The following is a 24157-nucleotide window of genomic DNA, read 5'->3' on the forward strand; positions in this document are numbered from 1 at the left end:
AGCACTTTTGTACAGAGGTAAATTCTGTCCAATCAACTTATTTTTATTCTAAAAATACGTAGTAGTTCGATGTCCACGGAATATTGGGACCTGAATTTTAATAACTTTATATAAAATATAAAACATAGTTTTTTGTAAAAGTACGACTAAGTACTTTCGGCATTCTATTATTTGTTTTTTCATCTATATTTTGCCTTTCTAAGTTACTAAATATTACAAAAATGCCTTTTTTTCTTTAAATTCCAGTAAAATTAATATTTTTAACGTATGTTTTCAGTGTCCGAATAATTACATTTCATAAAAATTGTATTAAAAGTGATTTTCTTTTGACACTAATGTGTATCAAATATACAAAAATAAATGAGAAGCTTTTACAAGTTAGACAAATCTAACCAATTAGAGATCATAAAAAATTGTTCCGTTCATGAGTATAACTAACTCGACCCTGCTTTATTTATTTACATATCTATTTAAGTCATATTGTCTTTTTTCTGTATTTACTATTACAATATTTGATTGCAAACCAAAAATTAATGTGGCTTATTTAGCTTTCAGCACAATATATTAATATGTGATACACATTTTATACTTAAATATATAATAATTTTTATATAAAGTCGTTTGTAGAAAAAGTTATGAATGGTATTTGAACTAAAATATCTTTATTTGGTTTGAAGGAATGTAAGTTTCGATGCTTTATTCCTAACTGCTCTTCTGGCAAAAGAAATCTTAACTTCTAGTAATTTTTCACAATTAACTTTTTCTAATATATCTATTTTGGTTATATTGTGTTTTCTCTGTATTTACTATTACAATATTTGATTGCCAGCGAAAAATTCTTGTGGCTTATTTAGTTATCTGCACAATATATTTATATGTGATAAGCATTTTATACTTAAATATTTAATTCTAATATAAAGCCATTTAAAATATTATATTTCTTTTATTTTCTAAAAATTGGAAGAATTTAAACTAAAATAAAGTAAAAAATTCAAAAACTATTCAAAAAAATTATTGTACTCTTCTCCTAATATTGAAGAAGAGAGATATCTAAACTAATAACAAAAAATTCTACAAGAAACTTTGTTGCAGTATTTATCAGACCGAAATTGTTCAACTCCAAACTTGCCGAAATAACTCTATCAATACAGCATCTCATTCTCCTTCTACTACTAAACAAAAAGTACGAAACAAACAAGAACAAGTTTCTCCCATGACCAGTTGTGACCCTTGTGTCAACTTGACAAACCTGAACTGGTTGAACATGGTGCCGGATTGACCACTGCCAAGTTTGGACCAGGATTGGCTCTGGTTGGTTGCGGCGTTAGTCTTTTGTTAATACTCTGACCCGACCCATTGGACGACCCTGGATTAGAGCTACCCGATCTGTCTACTGTTATACCGGGTGCTTCGATATTAAGTCTAGGTTTCGAGATTTCGGTGGCCTGTTTCAGGACTTGGTAGATCTGGTCGACTTCTGTGGTTGGGGGTTCTTTGGGATTGAAGAGATTTGAAGCATAAATTATCATAAATATTTTCATGTTTGATGATAGGTACATTATGCAAAATAATGCACGAGACGCGGTGAAAATAATACAGGGCGTTTCAAAAAACATGTGCCATCTCCAGTGGGGAAATTCCTCACGTAAAAATAAGATTTATTTTTTATACCAACATAGGTCCGATTCTGCTTTGTTTCGTAGCTACAGGGGGTTAATTTTGGTAACAAAAAGAAAAAAGTCAGTGGCGTACATGTACTTTTTAGAAAAATATACCACTGGTAACCCATATGAACATCTCTGGTGAATCTGTCGACACTTTTTCAGCATTAAAATATGTAGTAAAAATATCATTCGAATCGCTAAAAACACTTTAGCACTATAAAGCACTATAACATAGGATACAACATTTTAATGAACAGTGCTTTCCATACAATCAATAAAATGAAAAATATACGAAATAATATACATGTACTGATTTCTTTCGAAAATCGAAAACTATGAAACTATGAACCCTTCCCGGACACAAACGGTACATTGTGAGACAGGAAATTGTAGAAAGAAACAAGCCCTATAACATAGGATACAACATTTTAATGAACAGTGCTTTTCATAAAATCAATAAAATGAAAAATATACGAAATAATATACATGTACTGATTTCTTTCGAAAATCGAAAACTATGAAACTATGATCCCTTCCCGGACACAAACGGTACATTGTGAGACAGGAAAATGTAGAGAGAAACAAGCCCTATAACATAGGATACAACATTTTAATGCACTAGAAAATTATAATAAATCGAAAAAATGAAAAACTTTAACCCCCTTAGCTACGAAAGAAAGCAGAATCGGATCTATGTTGATATAAAATGTAAATCTTATTTTGACTCGAGAAATCTTCCCAAGAGAGATGGTATATGTTTTTTGAAACACCCTGTATATTGTGGACTGTATAGCGAAAAAACTAAGAGTCTGTGGGATTGAGACCTTAAGGATGGTATTTTCGTAATAATAATTTATCTTTCATAAAAAATAAAATTGTTAATTGCTCAAGCGACATGATATACATACAAAAAATGCTGTTGGTTTATTCTGATCTAGAAAATAAATATTGCACTTTGTATTTCATTTAAGTTTATCTATGCTGAAAAAAAAATGTAAAAAAATGTAATGATTTTCAAAACCAAGCTTTGTTTGAAAATTGTTTCATCGCGATGGCAATATTTGCAGCTATATTTTGCACTTTTTTTTCCAATAGTATGCAAATAATGCAGACCAAACCAACAGCAACACAGAGGTCCTGTATTTGTTAATAATTCGATCGATAGGGCTGAAATACATACCTAAAATTTACATATAAATAGTTTAGTCATTGGTTTAATTAAACATAGGGAATAGAGTGAGTTAATAGCTTTTAAGGTTTATTGTTTTTATTGTTAATATATTCAAGATGTGACATTCATTATATATTAAGACTGTTTAAATTTGTAGCATATTGAGGTTCAATCAATATCAATATACTGCCTGTTCAGCAATCGTGCAACGTTACGTCATTATTATTTGTAAAATGCCTAGATCATATACAGGTTAGCGCACCTCCTTCGCCTCGGTTGATTATTCGAAAACGGAAAGATATATAAACAAAATATTTTATGGGTATATATGGGAAGGCAATGTGCATAATTTAAAATTATTTTGAAATGTACAGGGTGTGTCAGAACTAAGATCTATACCAAAATTATGTTTTTTTCTTATGGAACACCTAGTATTTTATTTCATTTTTGGATTCTTGGACATAAAATAAGACATTTATTATAAGGGTTTAATATGTTTAAAAGCTTTGGTTTTTGAGATATTTCTTTGAGATATTTCTATGAGTTCTCATAACAGAAATACATTCGGGTTACTAATAAATCAAACCAGACTGCTACTGCTTTTTAAAAGATTGCAAAACTTCCTGGTACGCCTTTATAATAAATTGTCAGAATTCTTAAAAGAACTAGACATAAAAGAATTCTAAAGAAAATTGAAATGGTTTATTTATCTAAGAGATGTAATCACACTCTTCATGGATTCCTCATTTTTATATGTCATTATTTATATTAATTAATACATCAGTAAATATTTATATTTTTAAATCACCTATAGCCGGTTTTAAACATTTTAGCTTACTAAAAACATGGGTTTTCAACCTAGATCATAATATACTTACGTGAATAAGTAAATCACTATGGAAACTGTCGCAAACATATCGACGACTTTCATTTATCTTCTTTTTTTGTTGCACACGCGGTGTTTCTACTGTATCTATCCTTGTCGAGGACCTATCGTCCACGCGCCAAATTTGAACATTAATTTTAAAAATTTAATTTGTAATATCAATCTTTCTTAGGAAATCTAACCAAAAAGTATGCATGTGGTTTAATATAAATAAAAGAACAACTGAATACTTTACTTGCCTATAAAAAGATAATTCATGGATATTAGAACTTTCACACACTAAACACTTTCTAGTCATTTTTACGATTATTTAGAAAGTCAAACGAAAAAAACATTGAAATATAATTGCACAAACTTAAAATTAACTTTTCACTGAACACACTTGCATCCTTGGCTATATAAAATCGGTCGATAAAAGAGTAATTAATACAATTTTTGAAATAAAAAACGGAAAAAACAAGCGTCGTTACACAATGGAAACAAGATTATGACATATGATTATGACAAGATTATGACAATATGATGACAATGAAAAGTTGGTTTCCATAACAATGTATAATTTGTAATCTCTGAACCGTATAAAATTGTGATTATTATGGAATTATTATGAACTTTTAATGCGCATGACGGAAAGTAAGGTCCTCGAAAATGACAAAGCTAATGAACGTTTCATAAGTGCAATAGAGAAGGTTTGAAAATGGCATGTCGTGATGTTGGAGACATATTTTTTAATGCTAAACTTATGGCGTTGATTTATCCATGTAAGTATATATTATGATCTAGGGTTTTCAGTTATCATTTTATTAACAAGATATATATAACATATAAAGCATTATTAAACTTATAATCGGAATGAAGTTATTATTTTACTATATTTATTTAAAATCATACCGTACTTAAACAGAAAATAATATAAAATTTTTATTCGTTATCGATCATCCGATAACTGATTTATAAGCAAAGTAGGTATGCATTTCCGCACATTCGATGACATTGAATGATCTAAACGTATTGAGGTCAATCAACCGGGTGATGCGTCATGAAAATACCTAAATTAACAGCCTCACTTGACCGGTGACTTTGTCTACCATTTGGCTTAACCGATATCCGTCTATTGATGGTCGGCATATAGCCGTCAGGCAAATCTGACAGATATAAATCAATCATAAATAATAAATACTCATGCCCACAGAAAGATTTAAGCTTGATTTTCATGCATTGTCCGACGATACGATATTAATTTTATTAGTTGAATTTAAAAACTTCGATTGGTTAGAAAATTACGAAGTTTTTAAATTTATTGCATTTTCATACCTCCGTTCATCGGATATACGATTTGCTTGCGATTGGTGTCATTTTATATTTCCATTTCCATAACGACTTCGCTGTTTTACTTATAGTCTAAAAGCTAGCAAGGCTTTTAGGCAGAGAATTTTAAGAAAGCTGGTTCTTTAATATATCTTTTGCTATGTTCTCCTGAACAGAGAGCCGACCGTCTGGCTGCTGGTAGACGTTGCGTTCACTACTGCGAATCATATCTGTATTCAATATCTCTTCGCTACTGCGCATCACAAATTCGCCCTGTATTTCAGAAACTAAGGAGGCTATAGGACAAACATAATATATACAGTGGTGGCCAAAAGTATGGAAACTTTTTACTTTTTAAAATATCACAGAGAATATTGCTATGCTTAAACTCTCAGGAATATAAATGAACAGCTTATCAGCAAATAAAAGTATTCCAAAAATTACACAGCGAAAAAAATCTGTTTAGCAGTTTTTGTAGGGGAACAATAGATTTCTTGTGAACAAAAGTATGGAAACAATAAATAAATACATTAAAATTATTTAGTTTAAGCTGATAAACGGTACGATTTGCTTCAGATAAATATAAACATCATGCCCAAGTCTAAATATTTCTCTACGGATTTAAAAAATAAAATAGTTGAATTATACAAGAGCGGTTATAAACATTGAATATGTTTTGAATTATACAAGAGCGGTTATAAACATTGAATAAAATTATTTAGTTTAAGCTGATAAACGGTACGATTTGCTTCAGATAAATATAAACATCATGCCCAAGTCTAAATATTTCTCTACGGATTTAAAAAATAAAATAGTTGAATTACACAAGAGCGGTTATAAATAAATTCAAATAATTTAAACATTTTAAAAGGCACCGTTTCGAAAATAATTCGTAAATTTAATAAAACAGGGAACGTTTCAACAGCTTTTAAGTCAGGAAGACCAAGAAAGTTGTGCAACAGGACAATGAAAGTAATGAAGAGAGAAAAACATCCACAGACATTTCTCGAGAAATGGGTAAAAGTGGAATATCGGTGTCTGCACGCACGGTGAGAAGAAGGTTGGATGACATGGGACTTTTTGGAAGAATTGCGGTGAAGAAACCACTAATATCAAAGAAAAATAGGATGGCCCGCTTTAAATTTGCTCAAGATCATCTCCCCTGGTCTTATCAGAAATGGAATACTGTACTGTTTAGCGACGAAAGCAAGTTTCAACTAATTGGTAGTGACTGGAGTCGTTATGTCCGAAGACCAAAAGGTACACGGTACAGCCATAAATTCCAGATGCCCACAGTAAAACATGGGGGTGGGAGTATAATGGTATGGGGGTGTTTTTCTCGCTCAGGTGTTGGTCCTCTTGTTAAAATTAATGGGATAATGGACCGTTTTTTGTACAAAGACATATTGGAGAATAATATGCTGCCTCATGCTGATGAAGAAATGCCACTCAGATGGTTGTTCCAAGCACAAAATGATCCCAAGCACAAATCTCGGTTTGTTCAAAATTGGTTAAATGAACATGATGTTCCACTAATGGATTGGCCCTCACAGTCTCCGGATCTTAACCCCATAGAAAATGTATGGGACCATTTGGATAGCAAAATTCGAAGCCATTCTATTTCAAATAAAAATGAATTATGGGAAGTGCTAAAAACTGAATGGGCGGCCATTTCCAGTAAAGATTGTACGAGATTGATCGATTCGATGCCACACGAAGATGTAGAGAAGTAATTAATTCAAAGGGATATTCCACTAAATATTAGTAATTTTTATATTATCTTGAATTTTAATAAACATTCTTCTTAAGTTTCCATATTTTTGACCAAGAAAATATTCATAATTTTTTATATATTTTTTGATAGCTGTAATTTTTTATTTAAATGTATTAGGTTTTATAGAAAATTATTCGTAGGTCACGATTATATAAGTCGTTTTATTTCATATTTTAATTTCTCAGCGTAAATGACAAATTAAAAAAGTTTCCATACTTTTGGCCACCACTGTATATGTGTAGCATATTTAGTTTCATAAAAAAGTAACAAAGTAATATGAAAATCGCATCATTGTATCTCTAAACGAAACGTCCCATAAAACACAGGAAAATAGGATACTCTGTACAGCTGTAATGCGCGCGATGTAGTAAACCGCAGTAGTCTACCGGTACCCAGCCGGCCCGCACTTGGTGGGAAAACATAGCAAAAAATATATTAAAGAACAAGCTTTCTTAAAATTCTCATTTTCGCGACAGTGCTAGGCTCTTGTACTATTAAATTATTATTAAGGTTAGATTAAATTTGTGAAAAAAATTGTCAAAACGTCCGTTGACGGGCTGGAGTAAAAAAATTACGGATAAAAAGTGGCCCGAAAACGCTATGACCAATCAGAGCGCCGTCGGGCCATCGCATCAACGGATTACGGACGCACGAAAATCAAGCTTTACTCGAAAATATACAGGGTGTTCCTGCTAATATTTAAGAGAATGATTCTTTGACCTATTCTCAGAAAAAAATCTTTGATGAAAATTTGAGATACAGAGTTGTAAAATATTCTAAAAATATTTTATTTATAATAATTCCGATATTATTATAGAAATCTTTATGCATCTTGGTACACGCCTTGCATGCATCAAAATGCCCTTTTTATTCGCAAAGAATTTTATATCAACTGGTGGCGTCCGTACGGGTACTTGGACTATATTTGGAGAAAAAATGGTACGTTACTGACATCTCTTAAAATAAAGATTATTTTTGAAATCTTCTGTATATTCTAAACAATTTTTATCTCCTATTTTTTTGCCAGACGCATAGTTTTTGCTTAAAACATTTTAATACATGTTTAAAACAATAACATATAATGCTGTTTTAATGTAAATATAGTCTTCAATTTATTTCTGTAATTTGTATATTTGTATTTTCTCAATAGCCTGTACATTTTGTGGAATACAATCCAAAATACACATTTTTATACAAATGCCTTAATAATGTTAACGCCCCTTAAATTTTATTTAAGAAAAAAAAATTGAACCTAACCAACAATTCCGTGTGGTCCGTTTTTGTTTACATGTTTTGTAAAAAGCGTTTGTTACAAATTTACGTCCTAGCATCAACCAGAGGATATTGGTACACAGGTACAGTATAAAGTTTATCATAATGATTTTCTCAGCTTTAAATCAATGTTTTTTGGTGTTTGCGCGATCATGCGACTCTTACCACTCTTCATCTCGTTAGCTCGTGTGTCACTACCTTGAATTTTTATTCCCAGTGCGCGTTTCACTTCAAAAATTAAAGCCATTTTATTTCAATGTCAAATCGCTAAAAGATCTGAATCGTTACTGCATCGACTGGAGGAAAATAGGAAATACAACAATTTTTTACATCAAAAAATGCATCTTGATGCATAGAAGACCATAGAAGACGTGTATGAAGTTTCACAAAAAAACTAACAACAGAGTTATTAGGCAAAAAGTTTAAGTAAGTTCATGTGAGGTTATTTCTTAGATTCACCCCTTGAAATATTAGCATGTCATTAAGAAACACCCTGTATATTGATAAATTATACTCATATGCATTGATTTATTGCAAAAACTTTGATTCGTTGACGTACACACGATACAAGCATAAATTATGTTGTTAAAATGTTTGAAATTCGTTGTTTGGAACAACAGGCTTTTGCTTTTAGGTTGTTTATCTTTCAGATGGTCATTTCATGTATCCTCTTGAGGTCGAGACAGAGAGCATTTAATCTAATTGTTGTTTCTTTGTTTGAAATGTTTTATGAAGCATAATAAACAGATTTCTGAAAAGTACTACAAAAATTATTTGTCAGGATTTTAAAATGGGTTATATTGATTTTCACAGTATTGTAAAGATTTCTGCTTAACGTTTTTTTTTCAGGTATTTTTATAAAAAAAATTAAAAATAAATAATATCAAGACAGTAAAAGTTAATAGACAATTTTTTCATAATAAGTGAATGTATGATAAGCATTTATTTATTTATTCAAAAAAATTCCATAAAACTATTACCATAACATACAAAAAATAATTCAATAAAGAATATTTTATTGTTATTTTCATTAAAACACGCTTCTGCTTTTAGAATATTTATGATTCATAAAATATGAGTACTGTTGTAGTTATGAAAACGTTTACTATAGTTTAATATTTCCTGTTTTAAATATTTTATGACATTTTATAAATAGCGGTACTTTATATATTATTATTTTTGTAGTGATACAGAATTAATTTAAAATATTGTTAAACATATACTTTCTACTAAAAAAATTAATTTAATGCTTTATTGCTTGAAACTTTTAATAAGGTTTACTGATTTATATTATTTAAATTAATATATTTATTTGTATTATGTCTAAAAATCAAAAATATATGTTTAATAATAGAGAAGATTAATTTTTGAAATATGTTCGTGATATTTTCAATATTATTTGAATTTGGTAAATTTATTATTATCAATAAATAACTTGAAATATATCGCTAAATGAAAATGTTTTTAAATTTAAAATAAATTTTTCATAATTTATTTCTATATTTAAATAAAAAGTTTTTTTTTTATAACTATGAACTCAAATGATATAAAAACAAATATAAATATGTTTAGTAATCGCTCCTGAAAGAAAAAATACGTTATAAGCCAAGATATATTAATTTATTTAGATTTCAGTATGATTGCAATCGTTCAGAACAACTTGGATTTGCTTTGAGCGTTCTCCCTCTATATTCCAATGCGATAAAAAAATATATAAATCAAAACTACGACAAATAAGGTACTTACTCTCGTCATCAGCATTGATATCCGGTACTCTAGTCTCAATTTCCGACGTAGACTTTTGCCTACGCAACAACTTGGCCTTCGTCTGACATTTTTGGGCGTCCTTTTGACAGTCCAGGTGAACGTTCATCTTGCATATCCGGCATTTTAGGCCTTGCCGCGTATGCCCTGAAAATTTAATTAGGTGCATGACTGATACGGAATTGTTTAATGAAATAACCTGAATTTTAACATTGTCAATAAGCTTAGTTTGAAATAGGTTATCAGTTATTGCTTAATTTGTCGTTTTTTAAGAATGCTGGGTGTCAATAGAAAATTTATGGGGTATAGTTTCCCCCAAATAATCATGGATAAGTCAAATGTTAATAAAGTAATAAGAACCTCGAAATTAGTGTTTTTAATTATACATTTTCTTTAAGAATTTAAGATTATTCAGAATAAAAATATAAATGATTAATAAGAATTTCATATGCTGCATTGCTTTAGAGTTAATTTCACTGATATCTGAATTGAAAATTGATACCCAAGCAGCATTTGGACGTCGGGACAACGTTGTGTCACGCGACCAAACGACGGGGCGCAACGTCGGCACAACCTCGTACCAACCCTAGTCTGCACTAGTTTGGAGAATAATTTTTGGGTCGAAACGACATTGGATACCGATGACGTTCAATGTATTGTTTCTACTTTGAAAAATACTAATGGGCCTTAAAATTAAAGAAGTTTTAAACAATTTCTTGAATTTTTTTTTAGTAAAATGAGAATAATTTATTCGCAATCGAAAAAATTGTTTCCGCGTGTTGTTTAGGGTCAAATATTTCCAGATAATGTATTCAAAAAGCAGGAATTGCTATTTTAGGAAGGAAACATTTTCTTATTCAACAACATGGCGGCTTTCACTTTGTTGTTTTGGAGATTAAGAAAGGTTCGAGTAGTCGCATACTGGACTAATAAAGTCGCAGTTCAGCCTTAACAGGTAGTATACTAGTCGCAAGATTGCCTAATTTAGTCATCCTAGAGTCTAGCTTGTGCCGCCCTCTATATTCTAAATAAACGAGGGAGTGGATAAAGTGTCGGTAATATGTCGATGTATATTTAAATTTAGTTTTATATGTACCTTTCTTATGTCCCATTTTAATTAAGTTTTTTTTTATAAAAACAAAAACTGCACTGAACTGTCTGACTGAACAGAACAATGAAGTGAAAATTTAAGATTTAATGTTATGGTTCGATACAGTTGCAAAAAGGTAGTGGCTCGACGTCCTACCAACGTAAAAATAAGGAAATCTAAACAACGTTGGAATTAGTAAAACAAACGCCGTTTGCATAACGTTGGAATAGGTCCTGAAAGTGACGTCGGAAAACTCTTTATTGCCCAACATTTTAACTACGTTGTCCGAATCACCAAAAAATCACTTAAGCAAAGAAGGTTACAAGACAACGTTTATTCGACGTCGCAGAAGCTTTTACTTTGTTGTAGTACTAGTTCAACGTCGGCACAACGTTACAACAACGTTTACATTTATTTTAATACCCAAGGTACCGAGCTAACTATTTTTTGTAACTAATCCAACGTTGTGTTTAGTAAACATGTGGTCGCAAGTCGTGAAAATGCTACTTGGGTAGATAATGCTTGTTATTTGCAATATTTGTTATATGACAGAAACGTAATTAATATCAACAAACACCTTGCTGTACGTAATAACATAACACCCAATGCGACACAATATTACATGAATATATGTATGATATTGAGCCAAAAGCATTAACCTATTAGCATAGAAGTAGCTTTGGCGTTTCCGTTCGTTATTCGCCAACCGGATCCGCGGATTATTAATAACGGCTTTTTCAGGAAAAAAACAATGGAAATACAGTGACAGCGTTCATAGACAGATTGGTTTAAATCCGCAATTCTATAAAGCGTATTATTAGAAATTGGAAATGGAGTTTTAATAAAAATTTAAAATAATTTTAAATGTATAATAGAATGTTAATTAAAGCCATCTACAGGGTGAGGTGGTCCGAATTGTATTCCTGAAACTTCAGCAGTTTATTCTGCAGATAAAAATATGTAAAAAAGTTCGTATAAATGTATGTCCTAAAATGCTTAGTTTTGGATATACAAGGTGTAGAACTTTTAAAAAATAATTTCTGAAGTAACGGCGTCAATATTTGGATGGCAATTGGTGCCTGGAGGTTTTTTGACATAAGAAATTTGATTTTAATGTCAACATGACTTCTACTTGTAGATGGCGCCACATATAAAACTACTGAGTAAAAAAATATACATTTACGACATTTTTTACGTAAAAAATATCTCTTAGTAAAAATTGCTACGATTAATGGTTCTCGAGATATTTAGAATCGAAATTATCAATACCTGTCAAATTAGACATAATATATGAAATGAACAAAATTCTTACAGCTTTAGTTTATATTAATAAATAATATTTTCTTGCCTTTAGCTGTGTATTTTTTCTAATTTCGAAAAATTGAAAGTAGAGAAAAAAAAAGTAAAAAGAAAATTGTTTTGCTTGTCGTAGAGGGAGGAATTGTTCTCCACTCCCACAACCGGTTTCTGGGCCTACCTTTCATATAGGTGGGCTGTCCATAGCTGGTTCTCACCGATACGGCAAGCAAAACTTATCTATATATACAGACGATGTCGTAAAGTGTCGGTGAAATATTAGTTACCATCTCCTGTCAAAAGATGGTAAGATCGTTTTCGATACCTGCTCATCGTATATTGATATGAACACACAGCTAAAGGCAAGCAAATATTATTTATTAATATACACCAAAGCTGTAAGCATTTTTGTTCATTTCATATATATATATTGAGTTACCGAAAAAACGCTCTTTACCATCTTTTTGACGGGAGATGCACCTAATATCTCACCGACACTTTACGACATCGTCTGTTGATATAAAAGAAAAAAATTGTTTTGCTTGTCGTAAAGGGGGGAACCAAGCTTCACTCCCACAACCGGTTTCTGGGCCTACCGTTCATCAGGTGGGCTGTCCAGGGACTGGTTCTCACCGATACGGCAATGTTCATTTCATATGTATATTTGAGCGTTGTTTTCATATACCGGGTGTTTAAAAACAAATGCGAAAAACTTCAGGGGGTGATTCCTTGTTCAAAATAAAGGGTAGTTTGCTTTATAAACGTTGGGTCAAAAGTCAACCATTAGGAAGATATCTGATAAAGAATCTAGTGGGCTGCTGTAATTTTTTTAGGAAAAAATCTAGTCGGCCGCTGTTACTTTTTAGAATGTTCCTAATATTATTTTATTTGACATTACTCTACTGCAATGTTTAATTATTATCTAGATGATTATTATTATCGTTATTATAACTAGATTCTTAATCTAAAAATGTTTTTTGTCCTGACATGTAATGCTTTTACATTTTATTTTTTAATTTCAAATCGGTGAGTTTTATCAAAAACACAAGAGATAAAAAAGTTTCTAAACAAACTGAACTATCCAAATTAATTTTTCTGCATGTGTTTGATAAGACTTTTCTTTGTAAATTTCGTTAACAAGAATGATAGGGGTAGTTTATTTCAACCCTTCCACTCATTTTAAAAAAGTGAAAAAATTACCAGAAAGTGTGTTTTCATAACAGTAATGCTTCCATAAAATTTCAAAATATCTCTTTTCGTTTTTCAAGATAAAAAAATAAAAACATTATTTTTCCGCCATCTTTGTACCGCGATATCTTCCTAATGGTTGACTTTTGACCCAACATTTATAAAGCAAACTACCCTTTATTTTGAACAAGGAATCACCCCCTAAAGTTTTTCGCATTTGTTTTGAAACACCCTGTATATATTTGAGCGGGCCGAAAAACGCTCTTTACCATCTTTTGACGGGAGATGCACTAATATCTCACCGACACTTTACGACATCGTCTGTTGATATAGAAGAAGTTTTGCTTGCCGTATCGGTGAGAACCAGCCCCTGGACAGCCCACCTGAGGAAGGGTAGGCCCAGAAACCGGTTTTGGGAGTGGAGCTTGCTTCCCCCTTACGACAAGCAAAACAATTTTCTTTTTACTTTTATTTTTTTCTCTACTTTCGATTTTTCGAAATTAGAAAAAAATACACAGCTAAAGGCAAGAAAATATTATTTATTAATTAGACATAATGTTGACTAAATTAAAAGTTATTAGACTGAAATTATAATTATTAGATGATGATATTTATTCCCTTGAGACTTTTTTACTTATTTTCATCTGCAGAATATTCCACCGAAGTTTCCTATGAATAACAGTTTGTCCCCCTTTCTGTATATATATAACTATCATCATACAGTCCCAGGGTTTTGACAAAAGCCAGTATCTGGGACGGTTTTATAGAGGGTAGTTCTCCATCTCCAATATCAGTCGTACCCAAAATTCTTTGCACGAATGGTTGTCGTCTCGGCGCACTCAGTGATGAGGTGTACTGGTGTTTTCACCATCTTCTGGCTACAGAATCTGCATTCGCCGTTTCTTCTTAGTTTCAATCTACTGAGGTGTTCATTGAGGAGACAGTGTCCTGTTAAAACCCCTGTGACAATCCGAAGATTGTTCTTACTCTAGACCCAGGAAGATCTGTGATTTTTTTTGATCATAAGCCCTCAGAAACTTCTTCTTCGAGTGTCCTAGACCATTGCAAGATTTCCATTGCAGGTTGCGGATTAGCTAGATTATTTGCTTTTTCATTGCCTTCTATCCCTTGGTGAGCAGGCAGTGTAGGAGGACTTTGTTTTTTGCCTAATTTATTCAGCTTATAATTGTTATGTTTGTTTGACCATTCCTACTAATTACCTGAAATGTTCCGGGTTTTAATTCTTTGCTTCAGTTGTAACTTCGAATTTTCAATTAAACAAAATATGTGTATTATACAAAATTAACTTAAAAACCTATACTTAATTTTATTTAACTTTCAGATATTTGCAATATAAGTTTGCAATATTTTGTATTAACTAAATAAATGATCGAATCGAATTAATCAATTATATTGAAATAGTAATCAAAAGAAAGAAGTGACAAATTTATTCCCTTGTAAGAACACCTTCATACCAGGATATCATCCCCATGAACGTGTCTGTTTAAATATAGCTTAATATCCTATTATTTCTTTCAAAGAAAAGCACGAAAGGAAAGTAAAGATAACAGAAAAAAATTCATACGCCCGATAACACAAAATCGTGGATACTTCTCTAAGAGGTTTGTAAGCAAATATATGCTTAAATTCTCGAATCACGTAAAGGGAATTCGAATAATACAGCGAAAATAGAATTGAAGAATAAAAATATCCTGCGGCGCACGATCTCAGGTTACTGTTACGATTTTATCATTCTATATTGTGCCTCAGGTGAAAGAAAATGCAATCCTTTCTTAGTAGTTTTAGATAAACATAAAAATGATACTTGCCTACTTTCAAACAGAGTTTTATATAGTATTAATATTATTTTTTTTATGATCAACAGACTTACATTATTACTTTGTCTATTATTATTACATAAACAAACTTTGATGACATGTAAACTTTCATTCATTCCTCTTATCAATTTTTCGTCTGTAAAAAACCTCATATTTTCTAAAATTTAATTTTAAATTGTTCTTTATGAATTGTGCAAGATAACCCATTTCAAATTATTGCCTTTTTTTAAAGTTGTTTGAAAGAATAAAGAATTACCTCTTAAAACCTGCGAGCATACATCACAGGGTGTTATTTTCTTATAGGTGTTCTCCTGGAAGTTGTGGGCATCTGGATCACCTTTCAACAATTCCCGTGTTGCAGCCGATCCATTTTTCCTAAACAAATATTCATATTTTAATATAAACAAGCTTCATTTAGTATTACAAACTTTATTTCATGCAATAATTTCTTTCTTTTGTATCGCAAGTATTTTTGTCATTGAAATTAATTTTGCATCACAATAAGACACTAATTAAATTCGGTCTTATTTTTAGATAATTTCTCTTTACAAGATTCAATATAGGTGTATTAATACTTTTTTTTATAATTAATTTTCTGATTTTTTTAAATAATCCAATTCAATCATCCAAGAGACATTTTGTAGAGGGTGTCCCACTAAGAATAGCACTTGGCTGTATCTCGGAAAGTATTAGCCGTAGGGGCTGCGGAAAAAAATATTTAGAACTAAAGAGGCTATGAGAAATTGCTGGAAATTATTGTCAAGTTTGTACAACGACCGCTAGGGGGCGCAACTGCAACAAAAAATAATAAAATGGAGTTTTTACACCATTTTGCCTACATAAGGTGTACTATAAGTAATAGCTTCATAATCTTCAGTAAATTTTGAATATTTTTTGTTAGAGCCATTTTCCCTTATCTACCAAAATAAAGTGGTGGGGGAAGGTTAGATCTGTTTTTATTTAAATATTAATAACTCTGGACTGGATGATCGGAATTCATCCTGCGAGGGCTCGTTTAAAAGAGTGTTTCTTACTCTATATTGTGACATATAAACAATAATAATAAGCTTTTGAACGTAGACGCTAGGGGGCGTTGTCTTACAGTTTAACAAACATTGCGCGTTTTTTCAAAAAAATTAAATGCAATAGTATATGTAATTTTAACTGATAGTAAAGAGTAGTAAAAGCTTAAAAAATTAGCGAAAACCGCATCTTGATATCTTCTTTCAAACCGAAGATATTAGCAAAATTATAATAAATATCAAAAAATAAGCCCTTAATTACCTTATTTTTACAATACGGTATCAGTAGCCCTCTTTGATTATGCCCATTCCAACAAAAAAATAAGATAGAAACAGTTAGTTTATTTTAAAATCGACGAAATACCAGAATACCATAATACCAGAGGTATTAATATCTAATAATTAAGATATTAATAACAGTGAAGAAGAAACGATGATTCAGTGAAATCATAGTAGGCTTTGGAAAAAAGTTGCTTTTCGCGTAAGGTACTACTTTTTACGGTACGTAAAAAGTTACGGAGATGTATATTTTTTTACTCAGTAGTTTTATACAGGTACGAACGAAAAGTTATAACTCTTCAAAATAATTAAAACACGTGTAGGTGGCGCCCCCTACAAATAGAAGTCGTTTTAGCATCAAAATCAAACTTCTCATGTCAAAAAACTCCCAGATGCCCATTTTCATCCAAATATTGACGTTACTTCAGAAATTATTTGGAAAAAATCGAAATAAAAATGAAACTTCTACACCCTGTATCTCCGAAACTAAGTATTTTTGGACATACATCGATACGAACTATTTTACTTATTTTTATCTGCACAATATGCTGCCGAAGTTTCCGGAAGACAGTGCGGACCACCCTGTATAGGCTGTTTCGCAAATTTCAATGTAAGGAAGGATAAGTTGACCGTCTGGTACTGAATAAGCAGTGATTAAGCTAAACTAGAAGAGGAGGAATTATGCTCTCATCCTATCAAGAACCTACACAAATTAGTGTAGGGTACAGGCACAGGATAGTGGGTGCAAACATAGAAAGCAGAAAAAGTCCTTCATATTGAGAAAATAACGAATACTCTCTAAAACACGTAAAGTTGGCCGGCTGGTACCACCGTTCATTAAAATATTTTTCTTTACTTAGTTATCATTCTGTATTTTTAATGTTCTTTTAAAACATAGATATATAAGTCCAAACACAATAAGAATAATTTCTATTTTTATGTACTTAATCCTATTTCTTTCTGAACAGTCACGAACTGAAATATTCTGTGGTAATACCAGGATAGATCGCCGTAAAAATCGAAGAAATACTTGCGGTACAAAACTAATATTTGTATTGTGTCATTAAATATATAGGAACATAGTTGTTTTGCGTGCTAGATTTGACCTGGAAGATTACAGAAATCATTTACTAATGTATATTGTTTATTTTATCGATCCAAAATAATCAGAAAGATCGTGATAGATGTTTGTCTAATATAATTAATATTCAGGGCCTTGAAAAATGTATTTAAAAAGTTTTTCTCTTTTCGAAGAGAAATTTACAAAATAAATTCCCGCCACTCTTTTTTCTGTTTGCTTTTTTGCTTCTGATGTTGGGAGAAGATACATTTCCTGAAACGTTAAGGATTTTTATCGGTTAGGCAATTTTTTTTGCTAGTAAAAATCTACTGACTGCTTTTGTTTGGATTCTAAGGAGTGGTATTTAGAAAAAAAAAAACAGTTTGTGACACATATTTAAAGTGAAACTTCTTACTAGCAACTATTAAATTGATGAATTTGACATGTTTGAAAAAGTGACATACAGGGGTCGGCATAAGTCAGGCAACCATTCATCGGGTTATTCATTCTGAAAACGCGCCTATTCGACGAGCAAGTGTTATCTTACATATTATGACACAGACACAACTGTCTGACGCACGAACATGCTTAGCGGCAATCTTTTTCGACAGCGTTGCCAGACTTATGAGCGTTGCCGGACATATGCCGATTTTTCGAGAGCGTTGCCTGACTTATACTGATCCCTGTATAATGCTGTTTTAATATAAATATTATTTTTAATTTATTTCTCTGTAATCTGTACAATTAGAATTAGTCCTAGGAAGACAATAATAAAAAAATATTAGGCAAACATTGGCTAAGAAATCCATATGAAAGACAAAAAACACTAAAGACTTTACAAAACAAATAATTTATAGAAATAAATATGTCCCGAATCATTAAACGAATGTAATATTTTTCTGAAGGTATCTATAATTTAAAGACACAACCAACTAAAATTTATTTCTTAAAGAACTTAGCGAAAAGAAAAACATATTTTTAAATACGTACTCATCTGTTGGTCTGTAGGCTATACTAAGGGCTGGCAAAGGTTAGTCATGGGTTGAGATTTCCGTATGTAAGAAGAGTACAATGCGTTTGTAATGTACTGAACAAAGAGAGGACAGTAAACACGTTGCCAAACGTATGAAATAAACCGAGAAACTGTACACATCGCTAAGAGACGTGGAAGGGCATATAGCAGATTTGTCGCAGTTGACCGGTCGACCCAATCAATACCTCTGTCAGTACTTAAAGTTCTAGGAAAAGGTGTCATGCGTTCAGCTTCACGATTTAATTACGTCTCGTGATACTTAATTTGTTTATTTATTAACGAGTCGTTGTAATTTTTCCCTATAGCTTGATTTTTTTTAATTGCAAGCTAGAAACACTTGCATTTTTGGTAAAAATAAGTAGAATTGAGTGGGTGTTCGATAGTGGTCGCGCTATTAGAACTCTGAATTCAAAAATCGATATCTCGAAATCTATTAGAAATAATAGATTGTAGTTTTTTCAAGAACTTTGTTAATATTTCTGCTGTATTTTCTTTGTAGACAGTATGTGAAAATCTTTATCAATAAAAAAATTACACGATTGCTCAAAATTGCTATGCTCTAAAAAAGTAAATGGATGGATTGTTTACAATTTTTGAATGGAAAAACAACCTTATCGAATTTTTCTTATGTAAACATATTGTAAAATATCCGATCTTGAAAATAAAAAAAGTTTCAATATCTAAAGTGGTTCTTGAGTGGCCTGTTATGTGTTAAAAAGTTGAGTTTATAAATTATCGCGATTACTGACGTTTTCTCGTTATAAAAAAAATGACACCCTAACGATATCCTTATAATTCCATTTCAGATGCTCAGAAACATGTCTAATGATTTTATCTAGTTATCTCTTGAAAAAAAGTCTTTTAAAAATAAGCGGTTTGCGATCGTGATTTTACTTTACTTGATAGGGAAAAGCCGTATCGGCAACGCCGCAACAGCACACCGTCGCGCGTCGCGTCGGTCGGTCGCATTTTTCTCACTTAATAAGATTCCTATGCGATTTACTTCCACACATGTAAATGCCGACCCAAAAGTAACAGTTGCCAGCACGGTATAACTGAGTTTTGTTAAAAATAAAATATGCAAAAAAGAATGGTAAACTCTTTAATGATGATACATTGATATTATTGCTCTATATTAAAAATTTATATACATATTTGAAGTAATACTCTAAAATCAAAGAGTTAATTTTATTTAAAAATAATAATGTTCGCAAAAAGTTCTGAAACAGCTGAAGTTATGACTCTCTCAGTAAGAAATAAAGAACTGAGAATTATGGCTCTCTCAGTAAGAAATAAAGATTATTATTATATATAATAGCTCCCGTATATAGCGTTTAACGCCTTGGGAGTAGCAAGGTACAGCTTGCCATGCTAGAGCCGTTTGGTATACAAGGAAGGTAAAGTGGCACTACGCTTCAACCGCCTATTATTACCTCAGGATTGTAAATCCCAAGTACTCATTTCAGGCTGAGTCGACCTAGGCACCCAAACTATTTTTAATTTAATAAAAATAGTCGGCTGATGAAATGCCGGCTGTAGGATTCGAACCCACTACCTTGAGATTGGTAGACGAGAGCCTGTACCTCTACGCCACCGGGCACCACAAGATTATTATTAATTTGTTTAAAACTGTAGTTTTGTTAGATGAAAAATATATAAAACAAATATAACCTTAACTAGTCCAGTTAATCCTCACATCCTACGTAACATAGAATTTATATAACGTATCAAACAGTGACACGTATCCAATTAAAATTAATGAAAACTCAAAACTTTCCAGGAAAGGACTATTTATTTATTATTTCGAATTTATTTCCGGATAAATACCCGTCAGGGGAGAAATTCCCAATTTTATTTTATATATATAAGTCTGTTTGTGATTTTTTCACTTCGTTAACAATATTTTGATATAGAAAAAAGTTTTAATGACTTTGGCCAACGACAGCAACGTTATAACGTTGCTCTTACGTTATAAACGTTATACTTAATATCTTTAGTTGCTAACGTAGGTAACTTTATAAAGTTACCTACACACACACAAACATACTCGGATTAAAGTTGTCACGCACACCAGTTCCTAAACGTAATTAATTTCTTTTGGCCAGAGGGAGAGAAATTTTCCGATACCCAGTGAGTGTAAAGTTAATAAGGCTGATATCTGGGTTTATCTGTACTTTTAGATGTTCTAATTTTAAATTTTTTAATCATTTATACTATTATTATTATTTATTTATATATTTTTTTTAATTTTTTTTGTTATTTTTTTTTTATTTTTCCGACGACGGAAAGAGAAAACTTTCCGAAACGTTAAGCATTTTTTTTTCTTTATTAGGCAAATTTTTATTACTGTAAACACAACCTCTGACAAGCAGCGTCCGTTTAGGTTTAATGCCAGAAGTGTTTACAAAAGATAACTATTTTATTTTGTAGATTTTTCTTGCAGTGCAGTGGCGAAATACCCATAAAGGATTTTTTTGGATATTTATACAGGGTGGTCCGAACTCTAGTCCGGAAACTTCGGCAGCATATTCTGCAGATAAAAATATGTAAAAAAGTTCGTATAAAAGTATGCCCTAAAATGCTTAGTTTCGGAGATATTTAATTTACATATGTCGTACCTGTATAAAACTACTGAGTAAAAGAATATATCTTTATGGCGTTTATTACGTAAAAAAAGTCTCTCGGTAAAATCGCCACAAGAAATGGTTCTCACAAGAAATTATCAATACCTGTCATCATTGACATAAATTAAACATTTTGACTAAATAGTTATTGGACTGAAATCATAAATTTGAAATGTTTTTGTGCCAAAAGTTTAACAGAAACTGTTTTATCATAATTTTTTCGAAGGAAAAATTATGATTAATTTAAAAAAAATAAGAAGTTCCCAAATTAATTATTTCAATCAAATAAATATCTACTTATGTTTATTTTTTGTCAATAATGACATGTATTGACTATTTCCATTCTAAAAATCTTGAGGACGGTTGCTCGTAGCAATTTTTACCAAGGGACATTTTTTACATAAAAATCACGGAAATGTATATTTTTTCACTCAGTTGTTTTATACAGGTACTGATGAAAAGTTATTACTCTTCAAAACATTTAAAACACATATAGGTGGCGCCCCCTATAAATAGGTGTAATATTGACATCAAAATCAAATTTTTCTTGTCAAAAAACTCCCAGACACCAATTTTCATCCAAATATTGACGTTACTCCAGAAATTATTTGTAAAAAATCGAAATAAAAATGAAACTTCTACACCCTGTATCTCCGAAACTATGCATTTTCGGACATACATTTATACGAACTCTTTTACTTATTTTTATCTGCAGAATATTCTGACGAAGTTTCCAGAATACAGTTCGAACCACCCTGTATATAAAACATTTAAAATACTGCTGTACAGGAGGTCTCTGAAAGAACTTTTAATTGTACTTACTTTCTTGAAAACCACAACCAAAAGAAATGCAATTATTTATTTTATTGTTTTTTTTTGCTTTTATTGTTTCTTTTTGTAGTTTGAATGCTTTTTTCAACATCTATGTTATGGTAGGGTCAACATCTATCAAATGATCAAAATGATGACAAAATAGGACAAAATAATTTTGGAAAATTCACATTGGAAATAGCCGATGAGCTAGCTAGGCAATGATCATCTTTGCTCAGACTCTGGATTGCAAGCGACACTTTTTATTTGGGAAAGCTAGGCTAGAACCGGACGAATTATGCTCCCATCCCATCAAGGATCTGCATAAGTTAGTGCAGGGCACAGGGATAGGAGAATGGGTTGTAAGTGTAGATATAGAAAGGGGACAAACACAATAGGTTTTACAAGTCGCAGTGTTTCTAGCAGAGGACGGCCTCTTGTTATTGGGAAACAATCACTAAACATGTTCGAGAAATATATTTTACATGTAGCTTTTCCAGTACATCCAATTAGTTACATTTACGTCATAGAACGAATCAGTTTTAAGGTCGTCGATTCTGATTTGTACCTAAATCAATTTTTAATGGGGACCCGTTGAAAAATGAGGGCTTAAATCTGCATCGATTTACGTAGTTATTCGCGAATCAAATCGTATTTCAAGCGCCAAGCTTTTTAATGCACGATTTATGCGGATGAATTATGACGTAATTGCACGGGACGCATTTAATGCAGAAAATAAATAAAAAGTCGTGTTGTACAAATCATGTTCGAACATTTATTTTTACATCAATATTTAATATTTGTTCGAAAATACCATGCGATCGAAAAAAAAAACGGCGTCAAAGACGGCTGCGGAATGACAATCGACGATAATTTTGGCGAGGTTAAGTAGAAGTGGGAATTCTAGTTCCTTAGTTCTAGTTCTTCCAGACGAATTTGAACTAGGTCTTTAGTTAACTTCTTCCTTGAACTAGGTCTTTAGTTCAAATTAGATCCCGACTAACCTTGACATCCCCGTTGCTTGCTAATGGGTTTCGTTGTCAGTCAGAACTATTCACAGTATAATCTGTATAATTTTTATAATATACGAAATATAATGAGACGTGTAATTGCGTATATCAAAAACATATAGGGTAAGTTTCGTTGCGGATAAAAAAAATAAACTCAAATTACAGTTTAAAAAACTATATCACAAATCAATTGGAGCAAATAATACGAAAATTTTACAAAAAAATGCACTTCAAGCTTCTTGTTTTTATCTAAAAATTCAGAATATCTACTTCGCGTTTTATAAGATATTTCTTAATTTTAGGGACCTAAAGTGAAATATTCCCATAAAATATTCAAAGAACGAAATAAAAAACAGTATCCACGACAATTTTCTGTGGTAATTACACCGGCTGTGGCAATAGACAAGGCCGAATCCATCGTCGTCGCCTTGTTTTATATTTCGGTTTTGCCGACTGAATAGATTCCCATGAAATAGTTTTCTAATTAGTTCCTCTCAGTCCTTTCGGTCCGGGACAGGTAACATACGGTGGGCACTCTCCGCTCCCGTCTAGCATCGGGCTACAATTGCGCTGGCCGATCCGTACGTAAACAAACTAATCTTTTATCTAGTTCCTCTAGGTCCGTATCCGATAACACACGGCTGGCACTCCCCACTCCTGCCTAGCACCGGGCTACCATCGCGCTGGCTTAAGGCTGATTCATGGTAGACCGTGACGGGCCGGGGCCGTGCGACGGTGAAGGGACGGCCAAACATTGTCAAATGTTATTTATACTTATGCATTCATGCTAAGCCGAGCACGGGCCGAGCTTCGCCGTAACGCGTCCGTGCCCCGTCCGAGAAATATCGGTGTACATTTTTCCTCGGATCCGCTACGGTCCGGCCCCGTTGCGGCAAACATAAATGAGTCGCCCGGGCTAAATACTTCGTTCGTCTACGGGCCTATAGCGACTGTTTTCTAGCAGTGTTGCCGCACCCAACTTTTAGCGCGTACCACATTATAAACTAAAAATGTACCACTTTGGTACAATTTTTTAAAGCACAACAAAATACATCTGCATATGACTTT

General features: G+C 32.0%; 1 protein-coding gene across 7 annotated transcripts in view; it reads right to left on the reverse strand.

Moving 5' to 3' along the window:
* The window catches only part of LOC115890735, a 354534-nt gene that overhangs the window by 69013 nt on the left and 261364 nt on the right, over positions 1 to 24157 (reverse strand). For 4 of the 7 annotated variants that reach the window (XM_030911047.1, XM_030911049.1, XM_030911050.1 and 1 more), the window contains 3 exons: positions 15508 to 15626; positions 9822 to 9986; positions 4771 to 4866 (listed from right to left, as the gene is read on the reverse strand). In XM_030911047.1, the coding sequence (XP_030766907.1) occupies positions 4771 to 4866; positions 9822 to 9986; positions 15508 to 15626 (380 nt within the window). Of the gene's footprint in view, positions 1 to 1249; positions 1493 to 4770; positions 4867 to 9821; positions 9987 to 15507; positions 15627 to 24157 lie in introns of all 7 variants that reach the window. The other 3 variants (XM_030911052.1, XM_030911048.1, XM_030911051.1) reach the window with 2 other exon arrangements.

Source organism: Sitophilus oryzae, unplaced genomic scaffold, assembly GCF_002938485.1.
Source record: "Sitophilus oryzae breed Bouriz unplaced genomic scaffold, Soryzae_2.0 scaffold_910_pilon_pilon, whole genome shotgun sequence".
NCBI lineage: Eukaryota > Metazoa > Arthropoda > Insecta > Coleoptera > Curculionidae > Sitophilus > Sitophilus oryzae.